General features: G+C 49.0%; 1 protein-coding gene across 1 annotated transcript in view; it reads left to right on the top strand.

Annotated features, from left to right (window-relative positions):
• The first annotated feature begins 1,047 nt into the window (after positions 1-1,047).
• The window catches only part of LOC135552403 (histidine decarboxylase-like), a 24,745-nt gene continuing 6,333 nt past the window's right edge, over positions 1,048-19,459 (top strand). Inside the window, 9 exon segments of the mRNA XM_064983993.1 lie at positions 1,048-1,131; positions 5,691-5,869; positions 7,807-7,920; positions 8,249-8,371; positions 14,090-14,233; positions 15,008-15,145; positions 16,095-16,161; positions 16,950-17,112; positions 18,981-19,071. Of these exon segments, the coding sequence (XP_064840065.1) occupies positions 1,104-1,131; positions 5,691-5,869; positions 7,807-7,920; positions 8,249-8,371; positions 14,090-14,233; positions 15,008-15,145; positions 16,095-16,161; positions 16,950-17,112; positions 18,981-19,071 (1,047 nt within the window). The 5' untranslated portion in view covers positions 1,048-1,103.

A 19,459-nucleotide genomic window follows, 5' to 3' on the forward strand; every position in this document is an offset into this window, starting at 1 on the left:
TGAAATATCCAATAAATGTCGTTCCACTTCATGATGGTGTCCCACTTGTTGTTGATTCTTCACAAAAATACAGTTTTATATCTTTATGTTTGAAGCCTGAAATGTGGCAAAAGGTCGCAAAGTTCAAGGGGGCCGAATACTTTCGCAAGGCACTGTATGATAACATCCTGTATATGATAACATCCTGCATATGATAACATCTGCTGGTTCACTGAGTAAGACATCCTGGACCTGGCTGTGTTCCAGATGGAGCCCTATCTCCTTTACAGGGCACTACTTTTGACCAGAGCCTATAGGGCTATATAGGGTAAAGGGTGCCCTTTGGGATGCATCTCTATGCCTACATCAGTCAGAGATACTCGAAAACACAAGCCACATCCGCTGTGATATGTGATTGGAAGCATTTGTCAGTGATTCCATGAAGTAGCGTTCTGTTCTGTTAAATCACGTCACACCAGGTTTCTTTACCTAGTTGACATTATTCTCTTCAAACACCATCAGTGTGTCATGTTAGTTTATTTAGTTCACAGAGGAAAAATGAGGAGTGGACGAAAGTTTAATTTACTTTCAACACAGCTTTGTGTGTGTGTGTGTGTGCGTGCGTACGTACGTGCGTGCGTGTGTGTGTGTGTGCGTGCGTACGTGCGTGCGTGTGTGTGTGTGTGTGTGTGCGTGCGTGCATACGTGTGTCTGTGTCTGTGTGTGTCTTTTTCTGTGTGTGTGTGTGTGTGTGTGTCTGTGTCTGTGTCTGTGTCTGTGTCTGTGTGTGACCGTCACATTTACCTATTCATCCCAGACAGATAGACCCATGAAGGGGAGAGCGGGGAGTGCACTGCACCAGGGCACGTGGAGAGAGAACATCTATTGTGAAATGAGATGCAGCCCTTGATGTTTATTTAACTGTAGGTGGGAAGGTAGAGAGACGAGAATTAGTTTCTATGTCAGTCCACGTCAGTACCTTTAGGGCGGTCTCCATCGGTGGCCCTGTATATATATATATATGTCTGTACCTCCGTCTCTTAACTAAACAACACCAGCAGAGAGAAACACTGATCTAACACACTACTGTACACCTCTCAGCTGACAACTCTATTGCTACAAGGATGCAGGCAGAGGAATACAATCGTAGAGGTAAGCTGGGCTTCTTCTCTATATAGTGCTGAGTAAAGCTAAAACCTCGTAGTTAGATTGTAGGTAGTTATTGTAGGTAGTTATTGTAGGTAGGTATTGTAGGTAGGTATTGTAGGTAGGTATTGTAGGTAGTTATTGTAGGTAGGTATTGTAGGTAGTTATTGTAGGTAGTTATTGTAGGTAGTTATTGTAGGTAATAATTGTAGGTAGTTATTGTAGGTAGTTATTGTAGGTAGTTATTGTAGGTAGGTATTGTAGGTAGGTATGGTAGGTAGGTATTGTAGGTAGGTATGGTAGGTAGGTATAGTAGGTAGGTATTGTAGGTTGGTATTGTAGGTAGTTATTGTAGGTAGGTATTGTAGGTTGGTATTGTAGGTAGTTATTGTAGGTAGGTATTGTAGGTAGGTATTGTAGGTAGTTATTGTAGGTAGGTATTGTAGGTAGTTATTGTAGGTAGTTATTGTAGGTAGGTATTGTAGGTAGTTATTGTAGGTAGTTATTTTAGGTAGATATTGTAGGTAGTTATTGTAGGTACCGGTAGGTATTGTAGGTATTTATTTTAGGTAGGTATTGTAGGTAGTTATTGTAGGCAGGTAGATGGTTGGTGTTGTAGGTAGATAGATGGTTGGTATTGTAGGTAGGTAGATGGGGACAATAATAGGCCACTCTAAAATATGCAGTTTTGTCATACTGTACAACGCAATGCCACAGATGTGTCAGGTTTTGAGGGAGCGTGCAAATGGCATGCAGACTACAGGAATGTACACCAGAGCGGTTGCCAGAGAATTGAATGTTCATTTCTCAACCATAAGCCGCCTCCAACGATGTTTTAGAGAATTTGGCAGTACGTCCAATCGGCCTCGTTAACCACGTCAGCCCAGGATCTCCACATCCGGCTTCTTCACCTGCAGGATCGTCTGAGACCAGCCACCCGGACAGCTGATGAAACTGTGGGTTTGTCTGAGACCAGCCACCCGGACAGCTGATGAAACTGTGGGTTTGTCTGAGACCAGCCACCTGGACAGCTGATGAAACTGTGGGTTTGTCTGAGACCAGCCACCCGGACAGCTGATGAAACTGTGGGTTTGTCTGAGACCAGCCACCCGGACAGCTGATGAAACTGTAGGTTTGTCTGAGACCAGCCACCTGGACAGCTGATGAAACTGTGGGTTTGTCTGAGACCAGCCACCCGGACAGCTGATGAAACTGTAGGTTTGTCTGAGACCAGCCACCCAGACAGATGATGAAACTGTAGGTTTGTCTGAGACCAGACACCCAGACAGCTGATGAAACTGTGGGTTTGTCTGAGACCAGCCACCTGGACAGCTGATGAAACTGTGGGTTTGTCTGAGACCAGCCACCCAGACAGCTGATGAAACTGTGGGTTTGTCTGAGACCAGCCACCTGGACAGCTGATGAAACTGTGGGTTTGTCTGAGACCAGCCACCTGGACAGCTGATGAAACTGTGGGTTTGTCTGAGACCAGCCACCAGGACAGCTGATGAAACTGTGGGTTTGTCTGAGACCAGCCACCAGGACAGCTGATGAAACTGTGGGTTTGTCTGAGACCAGCCACCCAGACAGCTGATGAAACTGTGGGTTTGTCTGAGACCAGCCACCTGGACAGCTGATGAAACTGTGGGTTTGTCTGAGACCAGCCACCCAGACAGCTGATGAAACTGTGGGTTTGTCTGAGACCAGCCACCTGGACAGCTGATGAAACTGTGGGTTTGTCTGAGACCAGCCACCTGGACAGCTGATGAAACTGTGGGTTTGTCTGAGACCAGCCACCAGGACAGCTGATGAAACTGTGGGTTTGTCTGAGACCAGCCACCTGGACAGCTGATGAAACTGTGGGTTTGTCTGAGACCAGCCACCCAGACAGCTGATGAAACTGTGGGTTTGTCTGAGACCAGCCACCTGGACAGCTGATGAAACTGTGGGTTTGTCTGAGACCAGTCAACCCAGACAGCTGATGAAACTGTGGGTTTGTCTGAGACCAGCCACCAGGACAGCTGATGAAACTGTGGGTTTGTCTGAGACCAGTCAACCCAGACAGCTGATGAAACTGTGGGTTTGTCTGAGACCAGCCACCCAGACAGCTGATGAAACTGTAGGTTTGTCTGAGACCAGCCACCCGGACAGCTGATGAAACTGTAGGTTTGTCTGAGACCAGCCACCCAGACAGCTGATGAAACTGTAGGTTTGTCTGAGACCAGCCACCCGGACAGCTGATGAAACTGTGGGTTTGTCTGAGACCAGCCAACCAGACAGCTGATGAAACTGTGGGTTTGTCTGAGACCAGCCACCCAGACAGCTGTTGAAACTGTGGGTTTGTCTGAGACCAGCCACCCGGACAGCTGATGAAACTGTGGGTTTGTCTGAGACCAGCCACCTGGACAGCTGATGAAACTGTGGGTTTGTCTGAGACCAGCCACCAGGACAGCTGATGAAACTGTGGGTTTGTCTGAGACCAGCCACCTAGACAGCTGATGAAACTGTGGGTTTGTCTGAGACCAGCCACCAGGACAGCTGATGAAACTGTAGGTTTGTCTGAGACCAGCCACCCAGACAGCTGATGAAACTGTAGGTTTGTCTGAGACCAGCCACCTGGACAGCTGATGAAACTGTGGGTTTGTCTGAGACCAGCCACCTGGACAGCTGATGAAACTGTGGGTTTGTCTGAGACCAGACACCTGGACAGCTGATGAAACTGTGGGCTTGTCTGAGACCAGCCACCAGGACAGCTGATGAAACTGTAGGTTTGTCTGAGACCAGCCACCAGGACAGCTGATGAAACTGTGGGTTTGTCTGAGACCAGCCACCAGGACAGCTGATGAAACTGTGGGTTTGTCTGAGACCAGCCACCCAGACAGCTGATGAAACTGTGGGTTTGTCTGAGACCAGCCACCCAGACAGCTGATGGAACTGTGGGTTTGTCTGAGACCAGCCACCTGGACGGCTGATTAAACTGTGGGTTTGTCTGAGACCAGCCACCCGGACAGCTGATGAAACTGTGGGTTTGTCTGAGACCAGCCACCCAGACAGCTGATGAAACTGTAGGTTTGTCTGAGACCAGCCACCTGGACAGCTGATGAAACTGTGGGTTTGTCTGAGACCAGCCACCCGGACAGCTGATGAAACTGTGGGTTTGTCTGAGACCAGCCACCTGGACAGCTGATGAAACTGTGGGTTTGTCTGAGACCAGCCACCAGGACAGCTGATGAAACTGTGGGTTTGTCTGAGACCAGCCACCTGGACAGCTGATGAAACTGTGGGTTTGTCTGAGACCAGCCACCCGGACAGCTGATGAAACTGTAGGTTTGTCTGAGACCAGCCACCCAGACAGCTGATGAAACTGTAGGTTTGTCTGAGACCAGCCACCCGGACAGCTGATGAAACTGTGGGTTTGTCTGAGACCAGCCACCCGGACAGCTGATGAAACTGTGGGTTTGTCTGAGACCAGCCACCAGGACAGCTGATGAAACTGTGGGTTTGTCTGAGACCAGCCACCTGGACAGCTGATGAAACTGTGGGTTTGTCTGAGACCAGCCACCAGGACAGCTGATGAAACTGTGGGTTTGTCTGAGACCAGCCACCTGGACAGCTGATGAAACTGTGGGTTTGTCTGAGACCAGCCACCCAGACAGCTGATGAAACTGTGGGTTTGTCTGAGACCAGCCACCCGGACAGCTGATGAAACTGTGGGTTTGTCTGAGACCAGCCACCTGGACAGCTGATGAAACTGTAGGTTTGTCTGAGACCAGCCACCCAGACAGCTGATGAAACTGTGGGTTTGTCTGAGACCAGCCACCCGGACAGCTGATGAAACTGTGGGTTTGTCTGAGACCAGCCACCCGGACAGCTGATGAAACTGTGGGTTTGTCTGAGACCAGCCACCAGGACAGCTGATGAAACTGTGGGTTTGTCTGAGACCAGCCACCCAGACAGCTGATGAAACTGTAGGTTTGTCTGAGACCAGCCACCCAGACAGCTGATGAAACTGTGGGTTTGTCTGAGACCAGCCACCCAGACAGCTGATGAAACTGTAGGTTTGTCTGAGACCAGCCACCCAGACAGCTGATGGAACTATAATAAAGCTCTTTTGTGGGGAAGAAAACATTCTGATTGGCTGGGCCTGGTTTCCCAGTAGATGGACCTGGCTCCCAAATGGGGCCGACGTCTCCCTGGTCCACCCATGGCTGCGCCCCTGTCATGTCAAATCCATAGATTAGGGTCTAATTAATTAATTAAAATTAACTGATTTCCTTTGGGGAAAAAAGTCCTTATATGAACTGTAACTCAACTGTAAAATCATTGACATTTTTTGCATGTTGCGTTTCTATATTTGCTCAGTATAATATGCTGTCTCATATTGTGTAATCTGTCTGTTGTTTTGTTACACCCTGAAGAAGACCAAAACACAGTGATTTTAATCCTCTTACATCTATTTCTACAGATCTCAAAGAGTGGTTAAACATGGTTTTTTGATTGATATCCTATATAATATGCTATCTAATATTGTGTAATCTGTCTGTTTTGTGTTGTACGTCGTCCAGGTAAGGAGATGGTGGATTACATCACTAGGTACCTGACCACCATCAGAGAGAGGAAGGTGACCCCAGGCCCAGAGGTGAAGCCTGGCTATATGAGAGCGCTGCTGCCAGACAGCGCCCCCACTGACCCGGAGGACTGGGACTGTATCTTCAGGGACATAGAGAAGGTCATCATGCCTGGGGTACGTTAAGTTCACACATGATATACTCAGCAAAAAAAGAAACGCCCCTTTTTCAGGACCCTGTCTTTCAAAGAGAATTTGTAAAAATCCAAATAACGTCACAGATCATTGTAAAGGGTTTAAACATTGTTTCCCAGGCTTGTTCAATGAACCATAAACAATTAATGAACATGCTCCTGTCGAACGGTTGTTAAGACACTAACAGCTTACAGACCGTAGGCAATTAATGTCACAGTTATGAAAACTTAGGACACTAAAGAGGCCTTTCTACTGACTCTGAAAAACACCAAAAGAATGATGCTCATCTGCGTGAACGTGCCTTAGGCTGCAAGGAGGCATGAGGACTGCAGATGTGGCCAGGGCAACAAATTGCATTGTCCGTACTGTGAGACGCCTAAGACAGCGCTACAGGGAGACAGGACGGACAGCTGATTGCACAGGATCGGTACATCTGAACATCACACCTGCGGGACAGGTAGAGGATGGCAACAACAACTGCCTGAGTTACACCAGGAACGCACAATCCCTCCATCAGTGCTCAGACTGTTCGCAATAGGCTGAGAGTGGCTGGACTGAGGGCTTGTAGGCCTGTTGTAAGGCTTGTCCTCACCAGACATCACCAGCAACAACGTCGCCTTTGGCGGTGGAGGGTCCGTCATGGTCTGGGGCGGTGTGTCACAGAATCATCGGACTGAGCTTGTTGTCATTGCAGGCAATCTCAACGCAGTGCCATACAGGGAAGACATCATCCTCCCTCATGTGGTACCCTTCCTGCAGGCTTATCCTGACATGATCCTCCAGCATGACAATGCCACCAGCCATACTGCTCGTTCTGTGCATGATTTCCTGCAAGACAGAAGTGTTCTGCCATGGCCAGCGAAGAGCCCAGATCTCAATCCCATTGAGCACGTCTGGGACCTGTTGGATTGGAGGGTGAGGGCTAGGGCCATTCCCCCCCCAGAAATGTCCGGGACCTTGGTGGAAGAGTGGGGTACAGTCTCACAGCAGGAACTGGCAAATCTGGTGCAGTCCATGAGGAGATGCACTGCAGTACTTAATGCAGCTGGTGGCCACATCAGATACTGTTACTTTTGATTTTGACCCCCCCCTTTGTTCATGGACACATTATTCCATTTCTGTTAGTCACATGTCTGTGGAACTTGTTCAGTTTGTCTCAGTTGTTGAATCTTGTTATGTTCATATAAATATGTACACAGTTGAAAATAAACAGTTGACAGTGAGAGGATGTTTCTTGCCAAATGACTATGAGATGTTACCAGGACCATTGTGGATCAAGCATTGATTGTTCACTGTTTTTATTTATTTTACCTTTACTTTACTAGGCAAGTCAGTTAAGAACAAATTCTTATTTTCAATGACGGCCTAGGAACAGTGGGTTAACTGCCTGTTCAGGGGCAGAACGACAGATTTGTACCTTGTCAGCTCGGGGATTTGAACATGCAACCTTTCAATAACTAGTCCAACGCTCTAACCACTAGGCTACCCTGCCGCCCCTCCACTCTAACCACTAGGCTACCCTGCCGCCCCTCCACTCTAACCACTAGGCTACCCTGCCGCCCCTCCACTCTAACCACTAGGCTACCCTGCCGCCCCTCCACTCTAACCACTAGGCTACCCTGCCGCCCCTCCACTCTAACCACTAGGCTACCCTGTCGCCCCTCCACTCTAACCACTAGGCTACCCTGCCCCCTCCACTCTAACCACTAGGCTACCCTGCCGCCCCTCCACTCTAACCACTAGGCTACCCTGCCGCCCTCCACTCTAACCACTAGGCTACCCTGCCGCCCCTCACTGTAACTTGTAAGGATATTCTGTCCCCCAAAGTATCTTTCTGGCGGCACTAATGATGGAGTGTGTGTGTGTGTGTGTGTGTGTGTGTGTGTGCATGCGTGCGTGCGTGTGTGTGTGTTGGTCAGGTGGTCCACTGGCAGAGCCCCTACATGCATGCGTACTATCCAGCCCTGACCTCCTGGCCCTCCATGTTAGGAGACATGTTGGCTGACGCCATCAACAACATCGGATTCACCTGGGTAACTGTCTTACCACATCAAACTTGATTTACACTTTGTGTGGAACTACACAAAATTCACTCACTTAATTATCCAACTAAAGTTTTGGTTTAAAGACTCGAATATCATGTTTGTTTTTTAAAAGATATTTCCTGGCAACACATTAACTGTGACATCAAGTTTGTGAGTTTAAAAAAAATCTATAATATAATCTTTAATTTATAAATTACTTTGGATACAATCATGTGCTACTGAAAACCCCTGCAGGACATCCGATAGTAGTGTGATATTATAATTGTAATGACTATTTATGATAGAATAACATGATGTTGTTGTGTGTTGGGTCCAGGCCTCAAGCCCGGCATGTACAGAGCTGGAGATGAATGTGATGGACTGGTTGTGTAAAGCTCTTGGTCTCCCCACCTTCTTCCTCCATCACCACCCAGAAAGCACCGGAGGAGGAATACTGCAGGTAGGATAGATACACCTGACCATACCTGACCATACTCACCTTACAGTACCAACCAGACAGCACCAGGGGAGGAATATGCAGGTAGGATAGATACACCTGACCATACCTGACCATACTCACCTTACAGTACCAACCAGACAGCACCAGGGGAGGAATAGGCAGGTAGGATAGATACACCTGACCATACCTGACCATACTCACCTTACAGTACCAACCAGACAGCACCAGGGGAGGAATACTGCAGGTAGGATAGATACACCTGACCATACCTGACCATACTCACCTTACAGTACCAACCAGACAGCACCAGGGGAGGAATAGGCAGGTAGGATAGATACACCTGACCATACCTGACCATACTCACCTTACAGTACCAACCAGACAGCACCAGGGGAGGAATAGGCAGGTAGGATAGATACACCTGACCATACCTGACCATACTCACCTTACAGTACCAACCAGACAGCACCAGGGGAGGAATAGGCAGGTAGGATAGATACACCTGACCATACCTGACCATACTCACCTTACAGTACCAACCAGACAGCACCAGGGAGGAATAGGCAGGTAGGATAGATACACCTGACCATACCTGACCATACTCACCTTACAGTACCAACCAGACAGCACCAGGGGAGGAATACTGCAGGTAGGATAGATACACCTGACCATACCTGACCATACTCACCTTACAGTACCAACCAGACAGCACCAGGGAGGAATAGGCAGGTAGGATGGATACACCTGACCATACCTGACCATACCTGACCATACCTGACCATACTCACCTTACAGTACCAACCAGACAGCACCGGAGGAGGAATACTGCAGGTAGGATAGATACACCTGACCATACCTGACCATACTCACCTTACAGTACCAACCAGACAGCACCAGGGGAGGAATACTGCAGGTAGGATAGATATACCTGACCATACCTGACCATACTCACCTGACAGTACCAACCAGACAGCACCAGGGGAGGAATGGTGCAGGTAGGATAGATACACCTGACCATACCTGACCATACTCACCTTACAGTACCAACCAGACAGCACCAGGGGAGGAATAGGCAGGTAGGATAGATACACCTGACCATACCTGACCATACTCACCTTACAGTACCAACCAGACAGCACCAGGGGGAGGAATACTGCAGGTAGGATAGATACACCTGACCATACCTGACCATACTCACCTGACAGTACCAACCAGACAGCACCAGGGGAGGAATACTGCAGGTAGGATAGATACACCTGACCATACACCCCTTACAGTACCAACCAGACAGCACCAGGGGAGGAATAGGCAGGTAGGATAGATACACCTGACCATACCTGACCATACTCACCTTACAGTACCAACCAGACAGCACCAGGGGAGGAATAGGCAGGTAGGATAGATACACCTGACCATACCTGACCATACTCCCCTTACAGTACCAACCAGACAGCACCAGGGGAGGAATACTGCAGGTAGGATAGATATACCTGACCATACCTGACCATACTCACCTTACAGTACCAACCAGACAGCACCAGGGGAGGAATACTGCAGGTAGGATAGATACACCTGACCATACCTGACCATACTCACCTTACAGTACCAACCAGACAGCACCGGAGGAGGAATACTGCAGGTAGGATAGATACACCTGACCATACCTGACCATACTCACCTTACAGTACCAACCAGACAGCACCAGGGGAGGAATACTGCAGGTAGGATAGATATACCTGACCATACCTGACCATACTCACCTTACAGTACCAACCAGACAGCACCAGGAGGAATGGGCAGGTAGGATAGATACACCTGACCATACCTGACCATACTCACCTTACAGTACCAACCAGACAGCACCAGGGGAGGAATAGGCAGGTAGGATAGATACACCTGACCATACCTGACCATACTCACCTTACAGTACCAACCAGACAGCACCAGGGGAGGAATACTGCAGGTAGGATAGATACACCTGACCATACCTGACCATACTCACCTTACAGTACCAACCAGACAGCACCAGGGGAGGAATAGGCAGGTAGGATGGATACACCTGACCATACCTGACCATACCTGACCATACTGACCATACTCACCTTACAGTACCAACCAGACAGCACCAGGGAGGAATACTGCAGGTAGGATAGATACACCTGACCATACCTGACCATACTCACCTTACAGTACCAACCAGACAGCACCAGGGGAGGAATACTGCAGGTAGGATAGATATACCTGACCATACCTGACCATACTCACCTGACAGTACCAACCAGACAGCACCAGGGAGGAATGGTGCAGGTAGGATAGATACACCTGACCATACCTGACCATACTCACCTTACAGTACCAACCAGACAGCACCAGGGGAGGAATAGGCAGGTAGGATAGATACACCTGACCATACCTGACCATACTCACCTTACAGTACCAACCAGACAGCACCAGGGAGGAATACTGCAGGTAGGATAGATATACCTGACCATACCTGACCATACTCACCTGACAGTACCAACCAGACAGCACCAGGGGAGGAATGGGCAGGTAGGATAGATACACCTGACCATACCTGACCATACTCACCTTACAGTACCAACCAGACAGCACCAGGGGAGGAATAGGCAGGTAGGATAGATACACCTGACCATACCTGACCATACTCACCTTACAGTACCAACCAGACAGCACCAGGGGAGGAATAGGCAGGTAGGATAGATACACCTGACCATACCTGACCATACTCACCTTACAGTACCAACCAGACAGCACCAGGGGAGGAATACTGCATACCTGACCATAGATACAGTACCAACCAGACAGCACCAGGGGACCATACTGCAGGTAGGATAGATACACCTGACCATACCTGACAGTACCAACCAGACAGCACCAGGGGAGGAATAGGCAGGTAGGATAGATACACCTGACCATACCTGACCATACTCACCTTACAGTACCAACCAGACAGCACCGGGGAGGAATACTGCAGGTAGGATAGATACACCTGACCATACCTGACCATACTCACCTTACAGTACCAACCAGACAGCACCAGGGAGGAATAGGCAGGTAGGATAGATATACCTGACCATACCTGACCATACTCACCTGACAGTACCAACCAGACAGCACCAGGGGAGGAATGGTGCAGGTAGGATAGATACACCTGACCATACCTGACCATACTCACCTTACAGTACCAACCAGACAGCACCAGGGGAGGAATAGGCAGGTAGGATAGATACACCTGACCATACCTGACCATACTCACCTTACAGTACCAACCAGACAGCACCAGGGGAGGAATACTGCAGGTAGGATAGATACACCTGACCATACTGACCATACTCACCTTACAGTACCAACCAGACAGCACCGGAGGAGGAATACTGCAGGTAGGATAGATACACCTGACCATACCTGACCATACTCACCTTACAGTACCAACCAGACAGCACCAGGGAGGAATAGGCAGGGGGACCTGGAGCCATACTGACCATACCACCTTACAGTACCAACCAGACAGCACCAGGGGAGGAATAGGCAGGTAGGATAGATACACCTGACCATACCTGACCATACTCACCTTACAGTACCAACCAGACAGCACCAGGGGAGGAATAGGCAGGTAGGATAGATACACCTGACCATACCTGACCATACTCACCTTACAGTACCAACCAGACAGCACCAGGGGGAGGAATAGGCAGGTAGGATAGATACACCTGACCATACCTGACCATACTCACCTTACAGTACCAACCAGACAGCACCAGGGGAGGAATAGGCAGGTAGGATAGATACACCTGACCATACCTGACCATACTCACCTTACAGTACCAACCAGACAGCACCAGGGGAGGAATTAGGCAGGTAGGATAGATACACCTGACCATACTGACCATACCTGACCATTACAGTACCAACCAGACAGCACCAGGGAGGAATACTGCAGGTAGGATAGATACACCTGACCATACCTGACCACCATACCTGACCATACTCACCTTACAGTACCAACCAGACAGCATCAGGGGAGGAATACTGCAGGTAGGATAGATACACCTGACCATACCTGACCATACTCACCTTACAGTACCAACCAGACAGCACCAGGGGAGGAATAGGCAGGTAGGATAGATACACCTGACCATACCTACCTTACAGTACCAACCAGACAGCACCAGGGGAGGAATACCTGACCATACCTGACCATACTCACCTTACAGTACCAACCAGACAGCATCAGGGAGGAATACTGCAGGTAGGATAGATACACCTGACCATACCTGACCATACTCACCTTACAGTACCAACCAGACAGCACCAGGGGAGGAATAGGCAGGTAGGATAGATACACCTGACCATACCTGACCATACTCACCTTACAGTACCAACCAGACAGCACCAGGGGAGGAATAGGCAGGTAGGATAGATACACCTGACCATACCTGACCATACTCACCTTACAGTACCAACCAGACAGCACCAGGGGAGGAATACTGCAGGTAGGATAGATACACCTGACCACCTACTCACCTTACAGTACCAACCAGACAGCACCAGGGGAGGAATACTGCAGGTAGGATAGATACACCTGACCATACCTGACCATACTCACCTTACAGTACCAACCAGACAGCACCAGGGGAGCAGGTAGGATAGATACACCTGACCTGACCATACTCACCTTACATACCAACCAGACAGCACCAGGGGAGGAATACTGCAGGTAGGATAGATACACCTGACCATACCTGACCATACTCACCTTACAGTACCAACCAGACAGCACCAGGGGAGGAATAGGCAGGTAGGATAGATACACCTGACCATACTCACCTTACAGTACCAACCAGACAGCACCAGGGGAGGAATAGGCAGGTAGGATAGATACACCTGGATACACCTGACCATACTCACCTTACAGTACCAACCAGACAGCACCAGGGGAGGAATACTGCAGGTAGGATAGATACACCTGACCATACCTGACCATACTCACCTTACAGTACCAACCAGACAGCACCAGGGGAGGAATACTGCAGGTAGGATTGATATACCTGGATATACCTGACCATACCTGACCATACCTGACCATACTCACCTTACAGTACCAACCAGACAGCACCAGGGGAGGAATACTGCAGGTAGGATAGATACACCTGGATACACCTGACCATACTGAGGAATACTGCAGGTAGACATGTACCTGACTGTCTACTGGCGAGACATGTACTCTCACAGCACCACCTAGTGGTGAATGGGAATACCATTCTCTACACTCATTCTCTACACTCCTCTCAGAGAGCAGTAAATAAGAGCTCTCAGGTGTTTCAGTTCACATAAACTTAGTGCTTTTCTCCTCCCTCCCTCCCTCCCTCCCTCCCCTCCCTCCCTCCCTCCCTCCCTCCCTCCCTCCCTCCCTCCCTCCCCTCCCTCCCTCCCTCCCTCCCTCCCTCCCTCCCTCCCTCCCTCCCTCCCTCCCCTCCCTCCCTCCCTCCCTCCCTTCCTCCTCCTCCCTCCCTCCCTCCCTCCCTCCCTCCCTTCCTCCTCCCTCCCTCCCTCCCTCCCTCCCTCCTCCCTCCCTCCCTCCCCTCCCTCACTCCCTCCCCTCCTCCCTTCCTCCCCTCCATTCCTCCCTCCCTCCCCTCCCTCCCTCCCTCTCTCTCCCTCCCTCCCTCCTCTCCCCCCATCCCTCTCTACTCTCAGAGCACAGTGAGTGAGAGTAGTCTGGTAGCTCTGCTAGCTGCCAGGAAGCACAGGATCCAACAGCTGAAGAGGACAGATCCAGCAGACAGAGACCTGGACGACTCAGTGGTCAACTCCAGACTGGTGGCCTACGCATCAGACCAGGTCAAGATGGGATGGGTTAGGGACCCATGCACATATGCAACGTTTGCAAACACACACACACACACACACACACACACACACACACACACACACACACACACACACACACACACACACACACACACACACACACACACACACACACACACACACACACAAATAGTGAGATCTGCATAATGAGAGATGCCCGTGTGTCTCCATCTCTGCCTGTCTGTCTGTCCATCTGCTTGTGCCCATGTGTCCTTCCATCTGCCTGTCTGTCCGTGTGTCCGTCCATCTGCCTGTCTGTCTGTCGTGTGTCCGTCCATCTGCCTGTCTGTCTGTCTGCCTGTCTGTGTGTCCTTCCATCTGCCTGTCTGTCTGTCTGTCTGCCCCATGTGTCCGTCCATCTGCCTGTCTGTCTGTCCATCTGTGTCCGTCCATCTGTCCTTCCATCTGTCTGTCTGTCCGTGTGTCCATCTGGAATAGTCCATCTGCCTGTCTGTCTGTCTCGTGTGTCCGTCCATCTGCCTGTCTGTCTGTCTGTCTGTCCATCTGTCTGTCTGTCTGCCCGTGTGTCCGTCCATCTGCCTGCCTGTCTGTCTGTCCATCTGCTTGTCTGCCCATGTGTCCTTGTCTGCCTGTCTGTCCGTGTGTCCGTCCATCTGCCTGTCTGTCTGTCCGTGTGTCCGTCCATCTGCCTGTCTGTCTGTCTGCCCGTGTGTCCGTCCATCTGCCTGTCTGTCTGTCTGTCCGTGTGTCCGTCCATCTCTCCGTCTGCTCTGCCTCCATCAGGCTCACTCCTCAGTGGAGAAGGCAGGTCTGATCTCCCTGGTGAAGATCAGGTTCCTCCCTCCAGACGACCACTTCTCCCTGAGAGGAGACACTCTGAAACAGGCCATCCAGGAGGACAGGGGAGAGGACTGGGTCATGGTAGGACTGGTAGGGTATATGTCATGGTAGGTCATGGTAGGGTATATTAGGGGACGGTAGGTCATGGTAGGGTATATTAGGGGCGGTAGGTCATGGTAGGGTATATTAGGGGGCGGTAGGTCATGGTAGGGTATATTAGGGGGTGGTAGGTCATGGTAGGGTATATTAGGGGGTGGTAGGTCATGGTAGGGTATATTAGGGGGTGGTAGGTCATGGTAGGGTATATTAGGGGTGGTAGGTCATGGTAGGGTATATTAGGGGTGGTAGGTCATGGTAGGGTATATTAGGGGTTGGTAGGTCATGGTAGGGTATATTAGGGGTGGTAGGTCATGGTAGGGTATATTAGGGGATGGTAGGTCATGGTAGGGTATATTAGGTCATGGTAGGGTATATTAGGGGGTGGTAAGTCATGGTAGGGTATATTAGGGGATGGTAGGTCATGGTAGGGTATATTAGGGGGTGGTAAGTCATGGTAGGGTATATTAGGGGATGGTAGGTCATATTAGGGGGTGGTAGGTCATGGTAGGGTATATTAGGGGGCGGTAGATCATGGTAGGGTATATAAGGGGGTGGTAGATCATGGTAGGGTATATTAGGGGGTGGTAGGTCATGGTAGGGTATATTAGGGAGTGGTAGGTCATGGTAGGGTATATTAGGGGGCAGTAGGTCATGGTAGGGTATATTAGGGGTGGGGTCATGGTAGGTATATTCATGGTAGGGTATATTAGGGGATGGTAGGTCATGGTAGGGTATATTAGGGGTGGTAGGTCATGGTAGGGTATATTAGGGGGCGGTAGGTCGTGGTAGGGTATATTAGGGGGTGGTAGGTCGTGGTAGGGTATATTAGGGGATGGTAGGTCATAGTAGGTCATGGTAGGTCATAAACAGTTGTAACCAAGGTCGTAACCAAGGTTGTAACCAAACCAATGATCATGTTTGTTTGTTTCAGCTGTGTGCCACTCTGGGGACCACGGGGGTGTGTGCCTTCGACGACCTGTCAGAGCTGGGACCAGTGTGTACGTCTGTACTCCCCTACCTCCTCATTATGATACACAGCTGTATGACAGACAACATGTACCACACATAACATGTATGACATGTGACCTTGGTATGACTCTGGAGAATCTCAGCGTCCCGGGTCCGTATTCATAAAGAGTCTCAGAGTAACAGCGCTGATCATGAATGAACGGGCTGCTCTGCCCCTGTGAGCCATTCCTGCTCCACAAGCCAAGGTTCCCGCTACTTCATACTTACCCTGAGACGCTGTGTGAATACAGATCAGGGTCGCAGGTTCAAGTTCCACTCGGACCCCCCCCCCCCCCCAGATTCTCTGCAAAACGTGTTGGTATCAAATCAAATCAAATTTTATTTGTCACATACACATGGTTAGCAGATGTTAATGCGAGTGTAGCAAAATGCTTGTGCTTCTAGTTCCGACAATGCAGTAATAACCAACAAGTAATCTAACTAACAATTCCTAAACTACTGTCTTATACACAGTGTAAGGGGATAAAGAATATGTACATAAGGATATATGAATGAGTGATGGTACAGAGCAGCATAGGCAAGATACAGTAGATGCTATCGAGTACAGTATATACATATGAGATGAGTATGTAAACAAAGTGGCATAGTTAAAGTGGCTAGTGATACATGTATTACATAAGGATGCAGTCGATGATATAGAGTACAGTATATACGTATGCATATGAGATGAATAATGTAGGGTAAGTAACATTATATAAGGTAGCGTTGTTTAAAGTGGCTAGTGATATATTTACATTCCTCCCCCTGCCTGACCTAGGTGCAGAGGAAGGCCTGTGGCTGCATGTGGATGCAGCGTACGCAGGCTCAGCGTTTCTCTGCCCTGAGCTGAGAGGACCTCTGGGGGGTATAGAGTACGCTGACTCCTTCGCATTCAACCCCTCCAAATGGATGATGGTCCACTTCGACTGCACTGCCTTCTGGTGAGAGAGAAGCGAGGGGAGGTAGGGAGGGAAGGGGGAGAGAGAGAGAGAGAGAGAGAGAGAGAGAGGGAGGGAAGGAGAGAGAGAGAAAGGGGAGGGAGGGAGGAATGGGAGGGAGAGAGGGAGAGAGAGATGAAGGGAAGGAGAGAGAGAGAAAGGGGAGGGAGGGAGGAATGGGAGGGAGAGAGGGAGAGAGAGATGGAGGGAAGGAGAGAGAGAGAAAGGGGAGGTAGGGAGGAATGGGAGGGAGAGAGAGATGGAGGGAAGGAGAGAGGGAGAAAGGGGAGGTAGGGAGGAATGGGAGGGAGAGGGGAGAGAGATGAAGGGAAGGGAAGAGAGAAAGGGGAGGTAGGGAGGAATGGGAGGGAGAGAGGGAGGGAGGAATGGGAGGGGAGGAGGGAGGAATGGGAGGGAGGAGAGAGGAAGAAGGGGAGGTAGGGAGGAATGGGAGGGAGAGAGGGAGAGAGAGAGGAAGGGGAGAAAGGAAGAGAGTGGGAGGAAGACCTGGTTGTCATCCTGTCCTGCAGTCTAATGACCAAAACGCCCTCTAGTGGCCTCATGGGTGGAATATTAATAATAATTAAATGAACGTTATTTCAGAAAGACAGACGGAAATCTGGTGATTCGATGTCAAACGGTTGTGTTATATTTAGTCTTCTGCGATGTATATGAAGTGTAATATTGGGATTCAAACTCAAAGTGTAATACATTTAAACTCCATATCAGACAGGTGTCTTCTGTTTTTAAACCCATAACCATGTGTGTGAAGTAGATTTGTTTAATAACACTACCAAGGAACATTGTGTGACCCTGATTTAGCCCACTGCAGTAAAACGTTTTAAAAAGAGAGAGGGGGGGTAGAGAGGAGTTATGACGACCCTCGAGGGCTTTCCAGACACGAAGCGGAGGCGGCGTTGCCCATTCATCAAATCAAATCAAATTTTATTTGTCACATGCACATGGTTAGCAGATGTTAATGCGAGTGTAGCGAAATGCTTGTGCTTCTAGTTCCGACAATGCAGTAATAACCAACGAGTAATCTAACCGAACAATTCCCCAACTACTACCTTATACACACAAGTGTAAAGGGATAAAGAATATGTACATAAAGATATATGAATGAGTGATGGTACAGAACGGCATAGGCAAGATACAGTAGATGGTATCGAGTACAATATATACATATGAGATGAGTAATGTAGGGTATGTAAACAAAGTGGCTAGTGATACATGTATTACATAAAGATGCAGTAGATGATATAGAGTACAGTATATACATACACGTATGAGATGAGTAATGTAGGGTATGTAAACATTATATTAAGTAGCATTGTTTGAAGTGGCTAGTGATATATTTTACATCAATTTCCATCAATAAAGTGGCTGGAGTTGAGTCAGTGTGTTGTCAGCAGCCACTCAATGTTAGTGGTGGCTGTTTAACAGTCTGATGGCCTTGAGACAGAAGCTGTTTAACAGTCTGATGGCCTTGAGATAGAAGCTGTTTAACAGTCTGATGGCCTTGAGACAGAAGCTGTTTAACAGTCTGATGGCCTTGAGACAGAAGCTGTTTAACAGTCTGATGGCCTTGAGATAGAAGCTGTTTAACAGTCTGATGGCCTTGAGACAGAAGCTGTTTAACAGTCTGATGGCCTTGAGACAGAAGCTGTTTAACAGTCTGATGGCCTTGAGACAGAAGCTGTTTAACAGTCTGATGGCCTTGAGATAGAAGCTGTTTTTCATTGTTTGGAGCTGGGCTCGTGCACGTGAAAGCCACTCAGCCAAGGCAGAGAAAATAGAACTGCTCAGCCCCACGGCATCCTGTCTGGAAAGACATACAGTAACATGTTTTTCTCCGGTGGTCCTAACAGGGTGAAGGACAAGTGCAAGCTCCAACAAACCTTCAGTGTTGACCCCGTCTACCTCCGACACGAAAACTCAGACCGAGCCACCGACTTCATGGTACAAACTATCTTCATTTGACTTTTTAGTCATTATAAGCAGACGCGCTTATCCAGAGCGACTTGCAGTAGTGAGTGCAGACATTTTCCTACTTTCTTCGGACTGGTCCCCCGATGGGAATCGAACCCACAACCCTGGCGTTGCATACTGAGCCACGCTCTATACTTATCTACCAATTGGCAGACTGTATTTTTGACCTTTACTTCACGGTACATAATCTCATCAGCTAAAATTAGTCACCACCTAATTCTCATCCCATTAAATAATTGGCAACTTTGAATTGGATCAAATGAAGAAAGCGTAGAACACTGTATTGTAATCCGATTGGTTCTCACTGTGAGAACCGTGCAGAAAGAAGGGAGCATTCTAGAATGGTCGCCTCTCTTCT

Source organism: Oncorhynchus masou, chromosome 2 (assembly GCF_036934945.1).
Source record: "Oncorhynchus masou masou isolate Uvic2021 chromosome 2, UVic_Omas_1.1, whole genome shotgun sequence".
Taxonomy (NCBI): domain Eukaryota; kingdom Metazoa; phylum Chordata; class Actinopteri; order Salmoniformes; family Salmonidae; genus Oncorhynchus; species Oncorhynchus masou.